The sequence below is a fragment of the Mobula hypostoma genome, unplaced genomic scaffold (genome assembly GCF_963921235.1).
Source record: "Mobula hypostoma unplaced genomic scaffold, sMobHyp1.1 scaffold_61, whole genome shotgun sequence".
Classification (NCBI taxonomy): Eukaryota; Metazoa; Chordata; class Chondrichthyes; order Myliobatiformes; family Myliobatidae; genus Mobula; species Mobula hypostoma.
The window spans coordinates 469,890-493,221 of record NW_026948178.1 but is presented as its reverse complement, the minus strand read 5'-3'; the positions used below and the strand labels follow the sequence as shown (position 1 = coordinate 493,221).

Here is a 23,332-nt window from a genome sequence, read left to right as displayed (position 1 = left end):
GAAGAAGGAGAAGGCCGATCCGTCCTCGCTCCTCTTATTTCATCCTCTACCAGCTCACGTGTCATTTTTCTGAATACTGCTTAACTGCCAGATAGATAGACTGGTTGAGTGAAGCCGCACAGCAAGACAGCGAGACGAAGGAATGTATTGTGGACTTCACGAAGGAGAATTCAAGCGAACAGACACACGTCCTCCCGGAAGTGGTGAGCAGCTTTAAGCTTCTTGGCGTGAACTTCTGAGAGGATCTCTGCTTGGCCTCACATATTTATAATTTCACAAAGAAAGGTAAGTAAAGCGCGTAGAGCATGGAAGAGGATTTAATTTAATGAGGCAAAGAGAACAGACATGATGAGATGTTGCTGAGATCACCTGAGCATCCTGGAGTGGTGTAGAGATCAGGATATGCGAGTAAAGATGTCTCACGCCTCCACTGGGACGACTGAGAGAGCTCACATGTGAGTGTTTACATTGAGAGATGAGTAGATCACTGAAGATCTAGTGTGCGCCGTGGGCTTTCACTGTGCACAGTTTCCGTAGGGGTGAGGTCAGTAAATCCGGATTCACACCTTCTCAGGTGGAACTGTCCACTTACAGGCAAATGAGTGAAACTCCCTTTTACCGGGCTCCTCCTGAAACACGGCTCGTTAACAGGGCCAATGGAGTCAGCGGTGAGAAAACCACCTTTCGCCAACGCGGTGCGTCTCACAATTGAGCCCCACCAGACCCAGAGAGCAGGGATGTTTCAACCACTCGCGCCCCAATCTGAGCGAATTCTGTGTCCACTTGCAATTATGCGTCGGCAAGATATAACAAATTATACAATGCAGACTGTTATAAGAAAGGCATATTTATGAAATTTAACTTAACCAAAGAGTTATTAAAGAAGAAAGAAAAAAGATAAAAATAGGAGAATACATTATAATTCAATCATTCAAATGTGCACAAAGTTGTTGCCGAGGTCTCCTAATGGCTGGAGAGCCTTGTACTCACAGCATCAACTCCTATTCACCAGCAACCGATAGAACCTCTCATCCGATTCTTCATCGAATCGTCCATTCCTTGAGATCTCTCTGTCCCCCTAGGGCGGCCTTCCCCTGCCCATTACTTGTGCTTCCCGGAAACTCAAGTCACTTCGTCACTTAACGGCGTTCCGGTGTATCCCCAATTACGCAGGAGTCCAAATTCATTATCAAGCATTGAGTCTGTATTTCCACTGCTAGTCTCACCCTCCGCAAGTCAGCTTGGAGTGGTTTCCGAATATCTTCAACATTTATTGGGTTGGGGGGTGTTTGCATAAAGTAACGTTTATCACACCCCAAGCTCCTCATCCTCTGATTCAACACAGCATTCAGTGATGATGTCGCCTGCAAGTCTCTCCGTTGGTTGCCTTTCTGTCGTGACATTCTGCCAGAGTTTTCTTACTAGTTGTAGGGTAAATACTAGGCCCTGGGTCAACACGTACCGTCTTATAACCATATAACCAGCACATATATAAACATAGAACCATATAACAATTACAGCATCGAAACAGGTCATCGCGGCCCTTCTAGTCCGTGCCGAACTCTTACTCTCACCTAGTCCCACCGACCTGCACTCGGCCCATAACCCTCCATTCCTTTCCTGCCCGTATTCCTATCGAACTTAACTTTAAACGACAGCATCGAACCCGCCTCAACCACTTCTGCTGGAAGCTCGTTCCACACAGCTACCACTCTCTGAGTAAAGAAGTTCCCCCTCATGTTAACCCTAAACTTTGGCCCTATAACTCTCAACTCATGTCCTCTTATTTGAACCTCCCCCATAATCAATGGAAAAAGCCTGTCCACGTCAACTCCATCAATCCCACCCCCCATAATTTTAAACACATCTGTCATGTGCTTCTCAACATTATACGCTCCAAAGAATAAAGACCTAATTTGTTCAACCTTCCTCTGTAACTTAGGAGATGAAACCCAGGCAACATTTTAGTGAATCTCCTCTGTACTCTCTCAAATGTATTGACATCTTTCCTATAATTCGGTGACCAGAATTGCAATTGGTGACCAGAACGGTTGCCTAGAGGTTTTGAACGGACATTCCCCATCTTCTAGCATCACCCGAAAACTGGAAAATCTGCTCTGTATTCCATAATAAACCACGATTCTTTCAGGAATTGAGAGATTCTGGCACTGTACCGGGCGGCTGAAAAATTGCAAATGTTATTCCACGACATAAAAAGGGTGGGAGGAGGCAGTAAGGAGACTACAGGCCTGTTAGTCTGACATCAGTGGTTGGAAAGTTGTTGGAATCGATTGATAGGGATGAGGTTGCGGAGTACCTGGAGACACATGACAGGATAGGCCAACACCAGCATAGTTTCCTGAAAGAAAAATCCTTCCTGAGAAACCTATTGCAAGTCTTTAATGAAATTACAAGCAGGGTAGACAAAGGAGATGCAGTAGACCTGGTGTACTTGGATTTTCAGAAGGCCTTCGCCAAGGTGCTGCAGAGCCCATGGAATGACACGGAAATTAATTGCATGGGTGGACCATTGGCTGATCGGCAGAAAACAGAGTGAGAATATATGAAGCATTATTCTGGCTGGCTGTCGGTTATCAGTGGAGTTCCACAGGGGTCGTTGTTGGGGCACTGCTTGTTACGATATATGTTAGTGATTCGGACAACGGTATTAATGGTTTTGTGGCTATATCTGCCGATGATACAAAGATAGTAGTGTTGAGGAAACAGAGAACTTGCAGAGAGACTCGGATAGTTTAGGGCAATGGACAGAGAAGTGACAAATGAAATACAATGTTAGAAAGTGTATGGTCATGCACCTTGGTGGGAGAAATAAACGGGCAGACTATTATTTAGATGAGGAGGGAATTCAAAATGCAGAGATGCAAAGGAACTTGGTACTCCTTGTGCAGAATATCCTAAAGATTAACCTCCAGGTTGAGTCGGATGTATAGAGGGGGAATGCAATTTTGGGATTCATTTCTAGAGGTATAGAATATAAGAGCAGAGAATGTGATGTTGAGGCTCTATAAGGCACTCGTGATATCACACTTGGAGTATTGCGTGCAGTTTTAGGCTCTTTGTTTTTGAAAAGATATACTGACATTGGAGAGCGGTCAGAGAAGATTCACGTGAATGATTCCAGAAATGAAAGGGTTACCGTATGAGGAACCTCTTGCAGCTCTTACACTGTATTCCCTGGAGTTCAGGAGAATGAGGGGGCGGGGGTGGGGGTGATCTCATAGAAACATTCTGAATGTCAACAGGCCTGAACAGATTAGATATGGCAATGTTATACCCCGTGGTAGGGGATTCTAGGGCAAGAGGGCACGACTTCAGGATTGAAGGAAGTCCATTTAGAACTGAGATAGGCTGAAATTACTTTAGTCAGATGGTAGTATGTCTGTGGAATTCGTTGACTCGAGCGGCAGTGGAGGCCAAGTCATTGGGTGTATTTAAGCGAGAGATAGACAGGTTCTTGATTAGGCAGGGCGTCAAAGGGTATGGGGTGAAGGCAGCGGAGTGAGGATAACTGGAACAATTGGAACAGCACATGTTTGAATAGCGGAGCAGACTCGATGGACCGAATGGCCTACTTCTGCTCCTATATCGTATAGTCTTATGATTTTATTATGGTCTTATTGCAACGTAAGTGATTACAGACTCACGACCGATTGTTTAACAGGTGGAATTCTACCTCCGAAACACCTGATTTCATTGGATACTTCCTAAAACCCTACTGCGAATGAGCCCAAATGTTCCCCAGCTTATGGGCCAACGGAAAGAAATTGTTTGCACGACAAATTAAGCCTGTTGGAGTTATCCACCTTTGGCGTGATCGACTGGTTTCTGCTCTTTACCCAAAGGCTGTATCACCTGATCATCTACCCTGCTGGCTTCGATTGTACCCTCATGGAAACAACAGACGTGTTACCACAAAATAATGCATCCACGTATTTAAGGGTTTAGGGACCAGGGTTATTATATGCAGTATTTGGCAGAAAATGGTTATCCATCTGAAATTTCAGCATTTACCCTGAAACCGTGACCTCTATTGTAGTCTCACCAAAAGTACCAACCAACAATTAGCCTCTCTCTATCGCTGATAATTCTGCATACTTCCAATAAACCTCCGCTCTAACCTCTCAATTGTGATAGTGCTCTAATTGTTCAATTGTCGCATTGAGCAGTCCGGAAAATCGAGCAGATGCCGCTAACCAATCACTAATCATCTTCCTAAAAGGTTAATGTAGGTATAAGACTGAATGTCGACTGCAGGCCTCGTTGTACATATTTTATGAACTAATAACTGCAACGAGGTGAACTTTGGATGGAATTAAAAATCCAAACAAATCATGTTTTCCGACCTGAAATGGCATTGTCAGCTTGTGGATTAGTTGTCAATGTAGTTTGATCTCTGCTCAGAATTACATATTAACTTTAGGTTTTTATAATGCCCACAGTATGACTTTCAAAGTTCTCCTTTAGTAACTTTATCACTGCTGATAAATATCCAGCAGTGAATTTGTAGTCTGGGCTGCTTCAGCGAAGTTTCGCAAGATGTCTCTTTTTTTTAATCTTATCGCTTGAGAAATAAACAGACAGGTTAATCTATAATCGGACGCCATGCGATTCAGCTGAGGAGAGAAACGGCCTGTGGAAGGGAAATGGGAGATTTCCTTTTCTGCCAGAAGTACAGATTAAGGTGGAGGTATATGAGATGCACATCCAGATTTGGCAGTATAAAGCGAATGGTCAGATGAACGTATGAAATACCAGGTCTAGGAATGTTGTGGAACTCGACCTGGAAACTGGGTTTCACGAGACAATATAATTAGGACAGGCAAGGATAATATGAGCCGAATTCCCCACTTCCATAATGTGTGACCCTGTAGTTTAACGGCTGATCTCGTGCGGTTCTGTGATAGCTGTCGCAAAGGAATTTAGCCTGCGTGTTTTACTGGTTTAAAATCTACTTGTATGGAAGAATATTTACTTATGGGAAAAACAACCAGTCACGGAGTATCGGTGAAAAGGTAATTAGCACAATTTTTCATAATTAGTTTGCCTGCAATAAAATTTCTCGCTTTGAGAGAGGGCGATGCAGAGAAGTTAAGTGAACAAGTTTGGAGTTGAGAAACTTCAATGTCGTCAAAGTATGGGATTGTCCAGCACACATTGGAGTCTGTGTAAACAGTTAAAAGAGTTGGATCGATAAATAGGGTGACAGAGATAGAGAAAGAACGAGAGAGAGAGAGAGAGAGAGAGAGAGAGAGAGAGAGAGAGAGAGAGAGAGAGAGAGAGAGAGAGAGAGAGAGAGAGAGGAGAGAGAGAGGGAGGGAGAATTAGGGTTAGGGTAGTGATAGTGATCCTGCCCTACACGAGTGTCAGTGTTTAGGCCCTGCATTTGTGCCAGGGAGCAATATTGGGGTTAGTGCTGACGCTTTGCAATAGTGACGCACCTTTTCCTGAAAAATCGACGGCAGTCGGAGGCCTCTGCCCTCGACAGATCTCCCCGTGTCTCTCCCAATGGTGTCAGCGATTCGGCTCGAAGTCGAATAAGCGATGCTGCAGATTGAAACATCGAAACAGCGAGGTTTTGGCCTGTGGTCAGGAACAAGAGGGTGTGACTCCCACTGAGGTGGGTAGTGGGATTGGAGAGACAGTGCTGGACGAGCCTCAGCCCTTTAGCCTGTCCAACAGGACTGAGGTCCTTGCTCCCAGTTTGGAGGAGAGTGGGGGCTGAAGGAAGGATGCGCAACCTAACCGTGGCACCGTCGATCAGCGAGTCATTCAAGACGGGAGAGAACAGAAATGTAGCGGTAATTGAGGATAATGCAGAAAGAGGAATAGACAGAGTTCCCTGTCGCGGGGACAGAGCGTTGCCAAAGCTGTGTTGCCTGCCTGGTGTCCGGGTGCGGGACCGTTTCCGTCCAGCAAAGGAATTTGCAGTGGGAGGGAAAATATCCAGTTGGCCTATTCCATGTGGGTAGCACCGACTCAGGTAGAACGAGGAAGGGTGTTCTACTGAGTGTATTTGGGCAGCTGGGGACTAAAGTAAAAAACAGATACAAAAGGGTGGTAATATCTGCATTAGCACCAGAGCCACGGCAAATTGGCAGAGGGCCAAGAAGATTGGAGAGTTAAATGCGTTATCTAAGGATTGGTTTGGAAGAGGTAGGTTTGAATTCATGGGGGAACTGACACCGGTATTGGGAAGGAGGGTGCTGTACCAATGGGACGATATGCACTTGGAATCTAGCAAAAGAGAAAATTGTGGATGAAGATATAGCAAAGGCAAAAGATAAAACAAGAGAAATGTAAGACTGGAGTGAAGACAAGTCAAGTGCGAAAGGGAAAATAAAAAAGTTTAAAAGATTTCAATAGTATAATGAGTGTAAGGGGACTTTTTTTCTGAATGCCCGTCATATTCGAAGCAGGGTCAGTGAAATTTTGGCACAAATAAGTACAGAGGGGTATGATTTAGTGGCCATTACAGAAACGTGGTTGTAGGGTGACCGGGATTGCGAATTCAATTTCCCAGGAGATCAAGGAATAAGGAAGGATAGGCAAGAAGGTAAGGGAGCTGGGACAGGGCTCTTAGATAAAGATATCATGGCGATTGTGAAATATGATATACGATCTAAAGAGCAGAAGGTTAAATCCATCTGGGCAGAGATTAGAAATTGTAAAGTGAAAAAATCATTGGTGGGAGTTTTCTATAGGCCACCGATAGACAACAGAAATATCTAAGGCATGTGAAAATGGAACAACAGCTATCATGGGGGATTTTAACTTGTGCGTAGATTGGGTGAATCAAGTTGGTCGTGACAGAATTGAAGAGAACTTCACAGAATGCAATCTCGATATCTTCCTCAAACAGTAGTAGAGCTACTAGGACTTGATGTTACAATCCCTATGGTAAGTTGGTGAGAAGGAGGGAGAGGTATAACGCTTCAATCTATCACCTGCAAAGAAACTGATCCATCAGGCAGACGCGGCATGGATTCAGAAAAGGCAGGCCCTGTTTGACGAACCTGCTGGAGTTCTTTGAGGATTTAGCGAGCGCAGTGGATAGAGGGGAACAAATGGGTGATAGTTACTTGGATTTCCAGAAGGCGTTCGATATGGTGCCGCATAAACGTTCTAACCATAAGGGAGGGATGCACAGTGTTGGGGGTGGTGTATCAGCACGGATAGAAGATCGGTTAACTAGCAGGAAGCAGAGAGTTGTGATGCACGGGTGTTACGCTGGTTAGCAATCAGTGGTGAGCATTGTCTTACCCCGCAGTAGTCGATGCTGGTCCCACAGATGTACACGATATACATTAACGATGTGGAAGAGGGGACAGAGTGTAATGTATCTAAGTTTGCTAAGTGGGTGGAAAGCGGATTACCCTGGAATAACGCAACCAACAGGAATTCTGCAGATGCTGGATATTCAAGCAACACACTTTGATGTGTGCCCCCTGCAATAACACACGGATTCCACGAGGTATATCTATAGACATGTTCCAGATGACACCGGAATTGACTCTGAACTCCGCATCGACTGGTGCTGTAATAGAATACAATTGAATAGATCTGAATTGAATTGACTTGAGTTTATTACTTACATCCTTCATATACATGAGGAGTAGAATATCTCACGTTATGTCTCCTTCTAAATATGCAATGTGTAATTTATAGTAATTTAAACTAAATAGTATGTATAACAAGATAGTCATTATAACGGAATAAAGCTGCATCGGTATGAATTAACCGGTCTGATGGCCTGGTGGAATAAGCCGTCCCGGAGCCTGTTGGGCCTGGCTTTTATGCTGCGGTACCGTTTCCCGGATGGTAGCAGCTGGAACAGTTTGTGGTTGGGGTGACTCGGGTCCCCAATGATCCTTCGGACCCGTTTTACACATCCGTCTTTGGAAATGTGCTGAATCATGGGAAGTTCACATCTACAGATGACCTGGGCGTGAAACATGGAGGGCGATTTGGTCGGACCAACAGTGGACGGTAATGTCTATGGCCGCCTTCAGTTTCAGCTTCCGCCTATGCTTTGGCCGCATCAAGCTGGAGGAGTGATCCAATTTTCCAAATGGGCGGCGAAGGAGCGCTTTGTAAGCGTGGCGGAAAGGAGAGTAGCAGTGTCGAGTGCGCTATTTCTCCGTGAGCTCACCTGGATGTGTTGACAAAGCTTCGGAGAGACTTTGTGCAGTGACGGTCTATTAAAGTCTCCGGCGACGATGAAGGCAGTCTCCGGGAGCGCAGCCTCCAGGGTGCTGATGGCCTCGTACAGTTCCTCGAGAGTCAGGTCAGTATCAGCCTGCGGAGGAATATACACCGCTGTGACAATAACAGCCGTGTACTCCTAGACATCCAGAAATGAAACACACAGCAACTCCTAGTACTCCGAATCAGGGATGGCAAAAGGTCTTGATGTGATTGAATGGCGGGGCAGGCTCAGTGGGCCGGATGGATAACTCCTTCTCCTATTTCTTATGTTCTTATGTCATCGCGATATCAATGCTCTTTTCACGTTCATGGTCCAGGCCAGGATTTGATAATTCTTTGCTCACAGCAATGCCTTATCATTCTTTACATTACTCCTTGATCGAAAATGAAGAACAAATAAACAATGTTGATTTGCTAGTCATTTACCAAGCGCTAACGCTGAGTATGTATCTTCAAATCATTGGGAAATCACTTCTCCTGCCCGTGCTCGTATCGCCACCACTCAGCCCGAATGAGCTCCTGCCTCCGTGACACTTCGTGAAGGTGGGACGGGAATACTCGGAAGCTGACGCGGTATTCAGTGAGCGAAATCTATTGTTTGGTAGCAGGAAACTTCAAAAAACACCTGTCCATGATGTGGATGAAGAGTTTATAGAGAGTATATCGCACCAAAATGTCGAGAGGGCAGCTGCCTGTGGCAGTGTGACGGTGCCAAGTATCGGATGTAGGAGTCTGGCTTGAGGTGAGAGAACTCAGCTTCTATGATGCAAATCAGTCAAAATCTTCAGTGATGTCTCCGGCGTCAAGCTGTGAGCGCGCAGAAGAAATCTAACGGAGATATGAATTAAGAATGGCAAAGAAATAGTCAGAGAGGTTTTCAGTAAACATCCTGGATGGTTGTCTTTCTGATGTGTCCGTCCACGTCCCGACCATCCTCTTCCATTCACCAGTGACGTCACCTGCGGAAACAATACACAACTCATGTTGACTCCGCAGGCAACCCGAAGGAGTTGCTGTTGGTGAGGAGAAAGACGAGCGGTGTTTTCTCAATCCGTGTCAAACATCGTGACAAAGCAACCTTGCATACAATTTACATGTTTCATATGACCACGGCCCCACGAAAATTGTTCGTTTGATTATCAATATATCGCCTCTCAACGCCTCCTGATTCCAGTCGTACACTGTTACATCTATGTATATTGCTAATCACAATGTGATATGTGCACGGGAACGATCACATATCCTGCACGACTCACAGTCTTGAACATTATCGATATGTTTCTTTTGTAGGTAACATTTTACATCGAGAGCCGGATGTTCTGTTCACTTACCTCTTCAGATCACTGTAAACAGATCGATCGCCCAGATTAAGTTCCTGTTAACGTGAGGAAATCGTCAGCATTAACAAAAAATATTATCAAAATCAGGACATGGTAGAGGAGAATTGGAGGAATATTGGAAAGGACCTGCCCGTATTTAACGATCTCGCTTTGAAAGAACCGCGGATCAGCCAGAACATGATGGAAAGAGGATTTTCTGAGACACGTAGTTATTGAAAATTGAGGGAGGAACGAGACTTCCATGAGTCTCCAGGAGAAGACGCAGGGGAAGGTTTAATCAATTCCTGACATGGAGCCCGCTCCCTCATTTTATCATGTCCGATTTACTGTCACTCTCAACCCCATTCACCCGCCTTCACTCTGCAACATTCGGCGCGATCAACGCTTCATAACAGAGTACATTGGCCTCCACAGCCATAAGCGACAATAAATAGCGCAGATAAAACACGCTCTGTCTAAAGATATTCCTTCTTATCTCTCCGTTCCAAAGGGCGTTCATTGTACTCTCAGGCTGTGCCCTTTGGTCCGAGACACTCCCGCGATAAGTATGTTTCAAATAAGTCATTCTGCCAAACTACAGTGGGTAGAGAACTCAGAGTCGTTAAACGCTTTCACTCCTTAGATAATTCTCGTTAATTTCCTCCAAAGCCACCCTGTCCTTTCTAAGAAAAGGTCTTCAACACTCTTCAAAATATTCTGAGTCTTCTCTGACAAATCCCTTCAATATCTTTCACGTTTGTGTTCGATACCTGTCAAAATGATGGACAACAATGCACTTGCCTTCCTTCCTTATCACTAACGCAACCTGAAAGTTCGACTTTCAGCAACCTTGCACTACAACTGCATAGGGCATTTTCACCTCCGATTTGTAAGTTCAATCCCTTTCGGAAAATAGGCTCCGGCTTCACGCCTGTCAAAGAGCACGAACTAATGCTTCCATGCACTGGATTTTAGTTGCAGTTGTTTCTCTGTTTCCCTCATTGTTCCAACTCCTTCTGCAGACCCGCAGCTTCCTAAGTCCTGCACACCCCCTACAACTATCTTTGTATCGTCCCCAAGCCTGACCACAAATCCACCAGCTCATTTGTCGATCTCATTGACTGGAAACACGGGAAGAAGCGGCCGAACACCGACACCAGCAGAACCGCACTGGTAGCCCAATTCGGCAGCCCAACACACAACTATCCCATTCAATCCCACTCTTCCCTTCCTTCCGGTCGGACAAACCTCTGTGCATGCTGTCTTCTGCCATGTAATACCATGCGCTCTTATGTTCAGTGGCCTGATGTGCGTTACCTTGTCAAAGGCCGTCTGAAAATCCAAGTGCACAACTCCCTCTGACTCTCTTTTGTCGATCGCACATGTGATTTCCTCCAAGAATTCCAACAGCATTGCCAGGCAGGATTTTCGCAGGGGCAAAACATTCCTGCCTGCCACCCGTTTTATCTCGTGCCTCCATCTATCCTCAAACCTCCTCTTTTATCGTGCAGTCTTACCCCATCCTGTCAGTTCAGCCCCTTTCCTCGTAAAGAACGTAGTGATATTTGCAACTTTGCAGTCCTTCAAAACAATTCAATAGTGACGTGAGGCTTGGAATATCAGTGCTAATTCCTCCACTCCCTCTTCAGCGGCCCATTTCAGAACCCTAGTGTGTAGCTCATCTCGTCCATTTAGTCCAGTTGACTCTTCTACCTTCCTCCCTTTCAGCTTCCCATGACACTGCCCCTTATTATAGTGACCGCAATCACTTTCGTATCCTGACACTGACATATTAATGTTGTGCTCAACACTGCAGTCTATGGAACGTCTCACTTCAGGGTCTATTTCTTACTCAATGAAATGGAAACAATTACTTCAATGAGAGATTGACGCATATACCATGTAAGTGGAGTTTTCGTCTTGTGCATTGTGACTTGCGCCCTGCAAAGAGAAAAAGGCGTTTTTTTATCATGACGTTTAAACAAGTGAACAACAATTGTATTCTGACTCTGCACATATAAACCCGGAGGGTATCAATGGTCACAGTCGTTGCTGCTTGGAGCGAAATTGTATCGGTCACCGTTCGATGCTCTGCGAGTTTCTGATTCAGAGCGAGTGCAATATACATTTTCCCCAACGTCAGCAATGTTACTGAATGTCATTAAACCATTCGTCAATATTCAGTCACCATGGAGCGTGGTGAATATTATTTGAGGAGTAATTTGCCTTTAAAACCATTCCTTCTGAGAGATTTGTCTGGATCAGAACGTTCACTCGGCGGATTGAAAGCCATTCATCTTGACAGGTAAGTCTGGATCAGAATGCGGACTCGTGGCCTCAGGCTGTTCACCGTAAGCTGCTGTTTCTCTTGAACGCTCACAGAGATCACTGTTGATCAGAGACAGAAATGTGCAAACCTGACCACGGCTTCACTCTGTGAGTGATTGTGGAGTCTCCGGCGTTACTCACATTGATCGGACGTTATAAAAGACTCTTTCATGAAAAATGTTGCAGCAAAGGTCGGATATGTTTTTGCATCTTACAGGTATAATAGATTCTGGGGTATACTGTGGAAATTCTGCAGGTGCTGGAAAATCAGAGCAACACGCACAAAATGCCGAAGGAACTCAGAGTGTCAGGCAGCATTAATAGAATTTATTAATCCGTTTAGGTTTTGTGACGATACACATCTACTGGGCTGAGAAGGAGGCAGGAAGACGCCTGAACAAAATGGTGGCGAGGGGAAGGGGGCCTGGCTGGGAGCTGATAGGTGAGGCCTGACGGGTGGGACAAGGGAAGATGAAGAAAAAGTAGTCGGATTGCAGAGGCGAGTGTGCCATAGGAGAAAGGGAAGAAGGAGGGGCACCAGGGGGAGATGATGGGCAGATAAGGAGAAGGGATAAGAGGCCAGAGTGACAATAGAAGAAGACGGAGGTGAAAAGAAATACCGGTGGGATAAGGTCGATGTTCATACCATCAGGATTGGGTTTACTTTGCAGAATATGATGTGTTGTTTCTCCATTAACTGACAATGAGATCCGACATCGATGAACCATGATCTTATTAAATGACCAATCAGAGCGGAAAGGCCCGATGGACGCTACCGGTCGCATTACTCGTGTTCTTATCGTCCCTGGGCAAAACCATGACGGAGATCATGACCACCCTACCTGTTCATTCCTGGGGAAATTCTCATAGTTTTGCGGTGTGTTCACGGTATTTGTATCCAAGGTGCCTGTGGGAACCAAACAGATATGTGACAACGGTGCAGAGCGGCAGGAGCCGTTGTTGAACACAGCAGACGTCAATCCGGCCCAAAACAAAACGCCATTGATAGCATGAGCTTCCGTCCCACCAATCGCCAGAACCAGGAAGTGAGGACCGATATTGATCAATATGAAGAGAAATTACGTTGTATAAACTGCTATCCCATCTCTCCGCTGATATTCTAATCTTGAGCAGAAAATTTCACCTTATATAAATGGAAAACTCCACGACAAAAGTCGCGTAATTCGTGACCATTCGCTCTGATGAAAACCTCCATATTCCATAAGACCATAGGACAAAGGAGCAGAAGACGGCCATTCGGCCCATCGAGTCTGCTCCGCCATTTTTCCATGAACTGATCCATTCTCCCCTTTTGTCCCACTCCCCAATGATTTGGCCTCCACTGCTGCCCGTGGCAACAAATTCCATAGATTCGCCACCCTCAGACTAAAAAAAAATCTTCGTATTTCTGTTCTGAATCGGCTCCATTCAATCCTTAAGTCATGCCCTCTCGTACTAGACTCCCCCATCATGGGAAACAACTTTGTCACATCCACTCTGTCAATGCCGTGCACTATGAGCTCCCAAATTAAAATCAATGTTAAGATTTCCATTGGCTCCAAGTTAGAAAATTTCAAATGCAGTTCACTCACTCTTCCTTCCGGATTTGGATTGTGGTGGATCTTTGATCCTGAATAAACAGAAACAAAGGTCAAAACATGGATTCGGCAGGAAGTCACTTTCCTGCACGGATACACTGAATGAGAACGGCTCCTACAATTGCATTGGATACTCTCTTGTTATTCCTTGATACTGTTCTGGTTATTGGACGCCGGATTCCAGCCCTACTCGATCACAACAACAGTGACCATAATTCGTAAAGGAAAGAAAATTGCTTTGGCCCTTTTTGACATATATGCTGTTTACAGAAATCTTGCTGAACACAGGCCTCTTTCAGACAGATGTTCAGATTTCAGACAAAGAACGTCACCGTGAAGGCGGAATGCTGATTCTGCCCACAGATGATCCCGGATCCGGGCAGAAGTCGGTTCTGCCGAAATCCTCAAAAAATCTGGTTTTGGTAGGGCAAATCTGATGGCAGAATATAGTATTAATGGTAAGACTCTTGGCAGTGTGGAGGATCAGAGGGATCTTGGGGTCCGAGTCCATAGGACGCTCAAAGCAGCTACGCCGCTTGACACTGTTGTTAAGAAGGCACACGGTGTATTGACCTTCATTAGTCGTGGAATTGAATTTAGGACCCGAGTGGTAATGTTGCAGCTATATAGAACCCTGGGCAAACCAAACTTGGAGTACTGTGCTCAGTTCCGGTCGCCTCACTAGAGGAAGGATGTGGAAGCCACAGAAAGGGTGCAGAGGAGGTGTACAAGGATGTTGGCTGGAATAGGGAGGATGCCTTATGAGAATAGTTTGAGTGAACTCTGCCTTTTCTCCTTAGAGCGACGGAGGATGAGAGGTGACCTGATAAGATGATGAGAGGCACTGACCGTGTGGATAGTCAGAGGCTCTTTCTCAAGGCTGAAATGGTTGAAACAAGTGAACACAAGTTTAAGGTGTTGGGGAATAGGTACAGAGGAGATATTACAGGTAAGTTTTTTTTACTCAGAGTGTGGTGAGTGCGTGGAAGGGGCTGCCGGCAATGGTGTTGGAGGCGGATAAGATCTGGTCTTTTAAGGGGCTTTTAGATAGGTACATGAAGCTCAGTAAAATAGAGGGATATGGGGATGTCTAGTAATTTCTTCACGGGCCGATAGGCCTGTTTTGTGTTGTAGGTTTCTACGTTTCTATGTTTATATGAAATAATTAAAGGTAGAAACGAGATTCGGAGAGCGATGAGTTTACCCGCTCGTTTTCCTTGCGATGAACCATCCAGTGACTCCCCCGATCAGGCCCATGCCAAGTAAACCAAGTACAATGCCCACGATCGCGCCGGCGGTGAGGGTGATATTGTCATCTGTTTTTGGTGCTAACACAGAAAACAAGCATATATTGTACATGGCGAAAACTCATCTTTTTTTTTAGAAACTCCCGAAAGTTCTGGTCGCTGCTCTCGATATTTAATCTCTTTAAATCAATTATTATTCTCTCTGATAAGCAATTTGGAAGGGGGAATGAAGGTACGGCGTGAGGAGGGCGTGAGAGGGAAATGGTTTGGATCTTTGACCATCGGGTTTACATGGACGAATAAGAGACACATTCACTCACCTTCTGCGGTGACATGGACAGTAAGGTTACTGTTCCTGTTGGTTACGCGGTTAGTAACCCGACATGTATAACTCCCAACGTCAACCATTCTGGCTGACAAAAGACGGAGTTCCTGCCCTGTCTGCAGGAGATTGTTCCCGTTGTACCATACATATATGCCCCAGGGGACTGACAGAGCAAAGCAAGTTAATGTCAGGTTTGACACAGTATTGGACACAACTGGACGCTCCGGTACAATTCTGATCATCTCTGGTCCATCTAAAATGAAAAAAAAAATGCTGATTAGAGTGATATCTCGCTGGATCCGGGATATTCCGTTCTTATGTGGTCGCCCCACAATGATTACATATCTTGATAAATGTAATATCGGATACAAATGAACGCGGTTGATTTACTGAGTACTTACAGTAAACTTGCACGTAGGTCTCTCCAGAGCCACTGCTGAAAGAGTTGCTGGCGATGCACTTGTACGTCCCTGCGTCGTTTCTGTTCACACTGATTATAATCAGTTTCGCCTTCCCGGATGATGTAAATATTCTGTTGTTTTCCTGGATGGGTTGGTTATCCTTGAACCATGCCCGGGCCTGAACAGGGCCCGACGCGTCACAACTCAGTGCGATGGTATCAAGATTTTCCAGGGGAGTGGAATCATTGGCCACCACAGTAACACCGGTCACCGGCTCTGTAAATACAATTAAATGCAAACACTTTTACACTTGCTTTGATCTGCAACATGTACATGCTTCGTGGATCCAGAACCTGCTTGCGCACATGAGACAAAGCGTGTTCGTAGACGGTTCATATTCTGCCTGGAGGTCGGTGACCAGTGAGGTGCCTCGGGGATCCGTTCTGGGACTCTTACTCTACGTGATGTTCATACATGACCTGGATGAGGAAGCGGAGGGTTGGGTTAGTAAGTTAGCTGATGTCACAAAGGTTGGGGGAGTTGTGGATAGTGTGGAGAGCTGTCGGAAGTTACAGAAGAGCATTGGTAGGATGGAAAACTGTGCGGAGAACTGGCAGACGGAGTTCAACACAGATAAGCGTGAAGTGGTTCATTTTGGTAGATCAAATATGAAGGCAGAAGGCGGTATTAATGGTAAGACTCTTGACAGTGTGGAGGATCAGGGGGATCTTGGGGTCCGAGACGATAGGACGCTCAAAGCAGCTGCTCAGGTCACCTCTGTGGTTGAGAATGCATTGTATTGGCCTTCATTAATCGTGGAATCGAATTTAGAAGCCGGGAGGTAATGTTGCAGCTATATAGGTTCCTCTTCAGACCCCACTTGCGGTGCTGTGTTTAGTTCTGGTTGTTTCACTATAGAAGGGATGTGACCGCCATAGAAAGGGGGCAGATGAGATTTACAAGGATATTGCCTGGATCGTGGAGAACCCGTTATGAGAATAGGTGGAGTAAACTCGGCCTTTTCTCCTTGGAGTGACGGAGGATGAGAGGTGACCTGATAGAGGAGTCTCAGATGATGAGAGCAATCGATCCTGTGGATAATCAGAGAATTTTTCCAGGGATGAAATGGCTGCCACAGGAGCGCGCAGGGTTAAGGTGCTGGCGAGTAGGTACAGAGGAGATCTCAGGCGTAAGTTTTTTTTTTGTTTTTTTTTACGCAGAGAGTGGTGAGTTCGTGGAATGAACAGGATTGAACAACTTTTCATAAGCAGAGTGTTTGATGGTTTTGGGCCTCTGCCGACTGGAAATCAGAAGAATATGGGGTGACGTCATGAGACCTATCGAATTGTGAAAGGCCTTATTAGAGTGGATGTGGAGAGGATGTTTCCCATGGCGGTGAGTTTAAAACCAAAAGGCACACCTTTTAAATAGAGTGGCGTCCTTTTAGAACGGAGACGAAAGGGAATTTATTTCGCCTGAGGGTGGTCAATCTGGAAATTATGTTTCATGGGAAGCTGTAGAGGCCATGTCCTTCCGTAAGTGTAAAGAGAGGATGATAGATTCTTGATTGGTCAGTGCATCAATGCATATGCAGAGAAGGCTTGTACAGTAATTGGAACTGTGAGGAATATTAGATTAACCACGATGAAATGGCGGAGCAGACTCCATTGCCCAGTTGTCTAAATCTCCTGCCTATGCCTTATGGCCTTATGGTCATAACTGCAGCAAGTAAATATTTGTAGTTTAATCGACAAGTCAAAACAATTCCGATTTGCCTCTTAATCAATACTCTGTTTCATCAATGTTCACCGTTGTGGATTAAGGTTGTTAGTCAATATTCTAATCGGGTTTAGGCATTCAGTTCAATTACACTGCCCTGGCTGCACCAACGCCGCTATATACGACCTCAACAAAGGGAGGAGCAGACTACCTACCGTAAACATCAATTTCCCTGGTTGAGGAATTTTTCTTCATTGTAAGCATGTTATAAGCCTCACAAGTATACCTTCCCGTCTGGCTCACAGAGATGTTGTCGAGGATGAGAAGCTGCCCACTTTGGAGATGGGCACCGTTCAGTTGCCAATTCAGTTCAGCGTCTGGGTGCGACAGTGTGAAACATGTTAACGATACGCTGCTTCCGGCAACGTGAAGAGTAGAGTCCGGTTCAGTGATGATATGTGGACGATCCGGTCCGTCTGAAATGAAACGGACAAAACGGATTCCTCTTACCGCGAGAGGAAGAACAGCCCACCAGCAGAGAAAGTGCTCCCACACAACGACGGCGGCATTGGTCTGGAAGCCACCCGCGGTAAATAGGGGAGTCAGGTCACAGTGTCAGATTAAACACGTTTTAAGAAACTATGCACAGTTACCTCCTATCCCCAAACCCGTCTCCTTCTCCAACCTGGATACAATGCACATCACTCATAAGCATATCGATAGACCCCGATCCGTCTCCCAATTAACTGTTCAGTTGTTCCGGTGTTAGTCCATTGATGTAACGTTCAATGATATAATCACACACTCCCGGAACCCTGTATCTAGCGCGACCTGTAATATTATGTGTTACTACGGAACTCTCGGGGTACTTACAGTTGACATCGAGAGAAAACGGAGCGCTTGTGATTTCGCTAATCAGGTTGTTTGCTCTGCAGGTGAAAGTTCCGTCTGTCCGTAGCACTCCAGAAACAATAAGTGTGCTGTTGTCCGCACTTAGTTCAATCCTGCCGCCAGGAATTATCATGCTATTCTCCTCAAGCCACAGGTAAGAGACTGCCGTGCCTCTTGCGAGGCAGGTTAGAGTGACGGTGTCATTGTACTCTATCAGTCTGGCGGCATTAGATGTTACGGTGACATTGGAAACAGGTTCTGTTAAAACAGACAGGAGAAGTTAATGAACGACCCAGGAATAGAATCCGGCAGTTTATGGCTTCTGTTCTGAATCTTAAAATAAAATCATTATTCTCCATAATAAGTAAACATTAAGAAATAATTCCACTTGATTGACTTAAGGATTGAGATGGAGACACTAGAATTGAGACAAGTGACTTCATTCTTTATTCATCGCTTACTCAGAGACAGTATGTTGAAATTCTCTCCCTTCAGGTGTAGCCATATCATTCATCGCCTCAAGGACCCTTCTGCCGATCTCGTTCATGCTGACCAAGCTATTTCGTTGAACTAGTCCCATTTGCCTGCAACTGGACCATGTATAAACTGTTATATACTTCTGTTGTCTACATGATTTCTGAACATTATATTTCCACGCATCTCCAGCATTCCCTTTGGCAGTTCCTAGCATTTGCGGAACACATTGTGCATAAGGCTGTCCCTTTTACTTTACCTCACTAGCTATGAATCTAAGTTCTTTATTTTAGACCACTGTAGCCTGCTAAAATAGGTGAACATCGAAATTACTTGTGCCTCTCGTGATTTTAGAAACTTCTGTATGATCATGCCACGACCTGCCACGCTCGGAGAGTAAGGTCTCGGTCGAACCACCCTCCTAGGTTCAAGAGACTCCCATTCCAGTTGGACGCTTGTGAATCATTTTCTGAACCGCTTGCGGCTTCAGGATGAAGGACTTACATTATGATCATGATGTTGAAGATTAGCCATATTGTCTCTCTGTTTTAATCTGCGACGCCATGGCGTTTTGAAATTTCATATGTCAAAAACAAACCCGACAAAAATGGCAAATCAATGGAGCTCGTGAAGGAGGAAGAAGGAAATGATTCACTTCAGGCAAGGGTCACTTGGCAATGAGAAAGATGATGCATAATCACTGGCAAACACAGAACAGAAATACTGACAACAGTTTCTAATATCATCCAGAGAATCTATCGCTACTGAAATGATCCAAAGTTCAGTGTTAATGTTAATGTTTTGGAGCCAATGGAAATTGTTATCACACGAGACGGAACAGATATAATTTGGGAACAACAGGAATTCTGCAGATGCTGGAAATTCAAGCAACACACATAAAAGTTGCTGGAGAACGCAGCAGGCCAGGCAGCATCTCTAGGAAGAGGTGCAGTCGACGTTTCAGGCCGAGACCCTACGTCAGGACTAACTGAAGGAAGAGTGAGTAAGGGATTTGAAAGTGGGAGGGGGAGGGGGGGATCCAAAATGATAGGAGAAGACAGGAGGGGGAGGGATAGAGCCAAGAGCTGGACAGGTGATAGGCAAAAGGGATACGAGAGGATCATGGGACAGGAGGTCCGGGAAGAAAGGCAAGGAGGTGGCGGGGGGGGGGGGAGGTGGGAATCCAGAGGATGAGCAAGGGGTATATTCAGAGGGACAGAGGGAGAAAAAGGAGAGTGAGAGAAATAATGTGTGCATAAAATGAGTAACAGTGGGGTACGAGGGGGAGGTGGGGCATTAGCGGTAGTTAGAGAAGTCGATGTTCATGCCATCAGGTTGGAGGCTACCCAGTCGGAATATCAAGTGTTGTTCCTCCAACCTGATTGTGGCTTCATCTTTACAGTAGAGGAGGCCGTGGATAGAAATGTCAGAATGTGAATGGGATGTGGAATTAAAATGTCTGGCCACTGGGAGATCCTGCTTTCTCTGGCGGACAGAGCGGAGATGTTCAGCAAAATGACTCCCAGTCTGCGGCAATATATAAGAGGCCAGATCGGGAGCACCGGACGCAGTATATTACCCCAGTCGACTCACAGGTGAAGTGATGCCTCACCTGGAAGGACTGTTTGGGGCCCTGAATGGTGGTAAGGGAGGAAGTGCAAGGGCATGTGTAACACTTGTTCCGCTTACACGGATAAGTGCCAGGAGGGAGATCAGTGGGGAGGGATGGGAGGGGGGACGAATGGGCAATGGAGTTGTGTAGGGAGCGATCCCTGCGGAATGCAGAGAAATTGGGGGAGGGAAAGATGTGCTTAGTGGTGGGATCCCGTTGGAGGTGGCGGAAGTTATGGAGAATAACATGTTGGACCCGACGGCTGGTGGGGTGGTAGGTGAGGACCAGGGGAACCCTATTCCTAGTAGGGTGGCGGGAGGATGGAGTGAGAGCAGATGTACGTGAAATGGGGGAGTATGCGTTTAAGAGCAGAGTTGATAGTGGAGGAAGGGAAGCCCCTTTCTTTAAAAAAGGAAGACATCTCCCTCTTCCTAGAATGAAAAGCCTCATCCTGAGAGCAGGTGCGGCGGAGACGGAGGAATTGCGAGAAGGGGATGGCGTTTTTGCAAGAGACAGGGTGAGAAGAGGAATAGTCCAGATAGCTGTGAGAGTCAGTAGGTTTATAGTAGACATCAGTGGATAAGCTGTCTCCAGAGACAGAGACAGAAAGATCTAGAAAGGGGAGGGAGGTGTCGGAAATGGACCAGGTAAACTTGAGGGCAGGGTGAAAGTTGGAGGCAAAGTTAATAAAGTCAACGCGCTCTGCATGCGTGCAGGAAACAGCGCCAATGCAGTCGTCGATGTAGCGAAGGAAAAGTGGGAGACAGATACCAGAATAGGCACGGAACTTCAATTGTTCCACAAACCGAACAAAAACGCAGGCATAGCTAGGACCCATACGGGTGCCCATAGCTACATCTTTAGTTTGGAGGAAGTGGGAGGAGCCAATGGAGAAATTATTAAGAGTAAGGACTAATTCCACTAGACGGAGCAGGGTGGTGGTAGAGGGGAACTGATTAGGTCTGGAAATCAACAAGAAGCGTAGAGCTTTGAGACCTTCCTGATGGGGGATGGAAGTATGTAGGGACTGGACATCGATGGTGAAAATAAAGCGGTGGGCGCCAGGGAACTTAAAATTCGATGATTTTCAGTTCCATGGCCCCCACCCCTCCTGCTCCAACCTTCAATTCCCTTACTCACTCTTCTTTCAGTTAGTCCTGACGAAGGGTCACGGCCTGAAACGTCGACTGCACCTCTTCCTAGAGATGCTGCCTGGCCTGCTGCGTTCACCAGCAACTTTTAGATATAATTTGGGGTTCGTCTTAAAAGTATGCGTTGCAAGCCCAGTACTGCGTAATGACACGCATCAGAATATCTTACTCAGCACCGGACTCCACCTTCTAGAGGCTGATAACTGAAAAAAATAAAAATAAACTCTGTGTTCATGGATACGCAAGTTAGACACTTTTTGTCCACCTCTGGGGATAATACAAACGGTATCCTAGAAGAAATAATTTCGTGTACTGAGCTGGATAGTTGGTTTGCATTGTTAAATGCTCACACGTAAATAAAAATATGGGGATAAATCGACAAATATGCAACGCTGTCCAGATTATTGTAAAAGGACCACAGGGGTCGGATACAGCCGAAAAGGGGCAAATCGTGTTTGTCCCCGTCCCGTCTGCAGCACGTTCTGGGTTGACGGATTTCTCTGGAATGAACTCACTAAGGGGACGGTGAGCAACATATTCTCCTCTCAGAGGTTACCCACTGCAGTAAATATCAAAGCAGAATAAACGGAATTGCACTTGGTTATAGCATAATTGTTCCGTGGAACATGTGAACATAAGCCACTCGGCAGAGGGGGTGCTCCCGGCTCGGTGTCGGAGCCTCGAAGTTTCCTTTGAAAATATAATCAGTGTTTGACACATGGTCGAATACAGCGACACTGGCAGTAAACGTTCAGTCAATGTGCTGCTCACCGTAATCCTAACGGCAGAGCTAACTGTCTTGCTTTTCATTAACCACGAATAAGGAGCATGTCCCCCTCTTGCCGAGCAAGCGACACTGACCGTGTCATTGTGTTCTACAGAGCCAGCGGCATTTGATGTGGTGCTGGGCCAGGATACGGCTTCTGTCAAAATACTAATACCATGTATCACGTGTATCGTACTGTGCTGAAATAATGGCTCCAAGAATATACATTCCGCTTAAAGTAAAATACTACCGATGCACAGATGAGAGATAAAACTACAGAATGCTGTCAGTATACGTTCATAGACATGTGGGCGGCACCGGGGAGGGGCGCATCGTTAAACTTTCAGGTGGATGATTTAGAACTGATCATTTCCAGCTGACTTGAAAAACAGTCCGTTTTAAAAAAAAATACAGTATAATACAGCAAAAAATGTTACTTGGTAGACTTAAACGCTGAACTGACATTCGGCAAAGACAAGTGCGGATAACCTGCAAACAGAAACGGCGATACACAGCCACGCACAACAGTGAGAACTGAACAGTCCGAAAATAGGTCTGGCAGAGTTCACTGGAGTCCAGGTTCTGCGATACCGTAATGGTTATATTGTATTCTTTCACCACAGGAATAAAATGAAATTTACAGTCCGAGATCGCATGACTGTGTATAACTCTGTCTCACTTACCAATAACACGCAGAGTGATGGTCGCTGAGGTTTGGGAGCCACTGACTGGAACCATATTCACACGGTATTCCCCGCTGTCCCGCACGTTCACCGATTTCAGCAGAAGCGACCCATTGGAGGTGAATAACTCTGCCCGCGGTTTGTAAACATTGTCAACAGACACGGTCTGATCGATCCACCAGACGGCTAAACTCCCATAAATAGACCAGTCTCCACTTCTGCCCTTGGACGACGGCCGCACTGAAAAAAGCGCATCACCCCCAACGGGGACATTTATCTGGCTGTGCTCAACGGTAATAGTAAACTTCTGGGACTCCCCTAAGAACGAGAAAATCATATGAGGAAAAAGCGACCGACGCAGATAGTCGTCAGAACTGCACTTAACTCAGTCTGCACAGATACCAGGGACCTGTTCTTAGCTCAGTACGGTCGATAATTATAATCTGAACTTCATGCCTCCAACCACCCGCCACTCTGATGATTATCTGACCACGAACGGTCCGATGGACAGACCCTTACCCGCCGTTATGCAGAGACACAGAAGGAGCGCTGCGAAGGGCAGTCCCGACATCCCGACAGAGAGCAGCGCCGA

At 45.8% G+C, this 23,332-nt stretch overlaps 1 protein-coding gene and 1 long non-coding RNA gene across 6 annotated transcripts; one reads left to right on the top strand and one right to left on the bottom strand.

Moving 5' to 3' along the window:
* The first annotated feature begins 39 nt into the window (after nucleotides 1–39).
* Nucleotides 40–18,647, top strand: LOC134341454 (uncharacterized). 2 transcript variants are annotated; one of them, XR_010016761.1, is made up of 5 exons: nucleotides 40–285; nucleotides 14,272–14,420; nucleotides 16,665–16,839; nucleotides 18,099–18,208; nucleotides 18,550–18,647. It is a non-coding gene; the product is annotated as an uncharacterized LOC134341454 (long non-coding RNA). The 2 variants fall into 2 exon arrangements; XR_010016760.1 differs by lacking the exon at nucleotides 40–285 and having other exon boundaries at nucleotides 13,512–14,420.
* On the bottom strand, nucleotides 7,648–23,332 carry LOC134341451 (carcinoembryonic antigen-related cell adhesion molecule 6-like). Of its 4 annotated transcripts, none has more exons than XM_063039304.1 (12): nucleotides 23,260–23,332; nucleotides 22,741–22,980; nucleotides 18,037–18,312; nucleotides 17,379–17,639; nucleotides 15,445–15,720; nucleotides 15,039–15,296; nucleotides 14,676–14,799; nucleotides 13,466–13,503; nucleotides 12,716–12,780; nucleotides 11,445–11,486; nucleotides 9,558–9,601; nucleotides 7,648–9,185 (listed from the first exon to the last, which is right to left on the bottom strand). In XM_063039304.1, the coding sequence occupies exons 1-12, from the start codon at nucleotides 23,309–23,311 to the stop codon at nucleotides 9,182–9,184; spliced, it is 1,680 nt and encodes a 559-aa protein (XP_062895374.1). In that variant the 5' UTR covers nucleotides 23,312–23,332; the 3' UTR covers nucleotides 7,648–9,181. The 4 variants fall into 4 exon arrangements, with proteins under 4 accessions (XP_062895374.1, XP_062895373.1, XP_062895375.1 ...); XM_063039303.1 differs by having other exon boundaries at nucleotides 22,741–23,058; nucleotides 23,260–23,330; XM_063039305.1 differs by lacking the exon at nucleotides 18,037–18,312 and having other exon boundaries at nucleotides 22,741–23,058; nucleotides 23,260–23,330.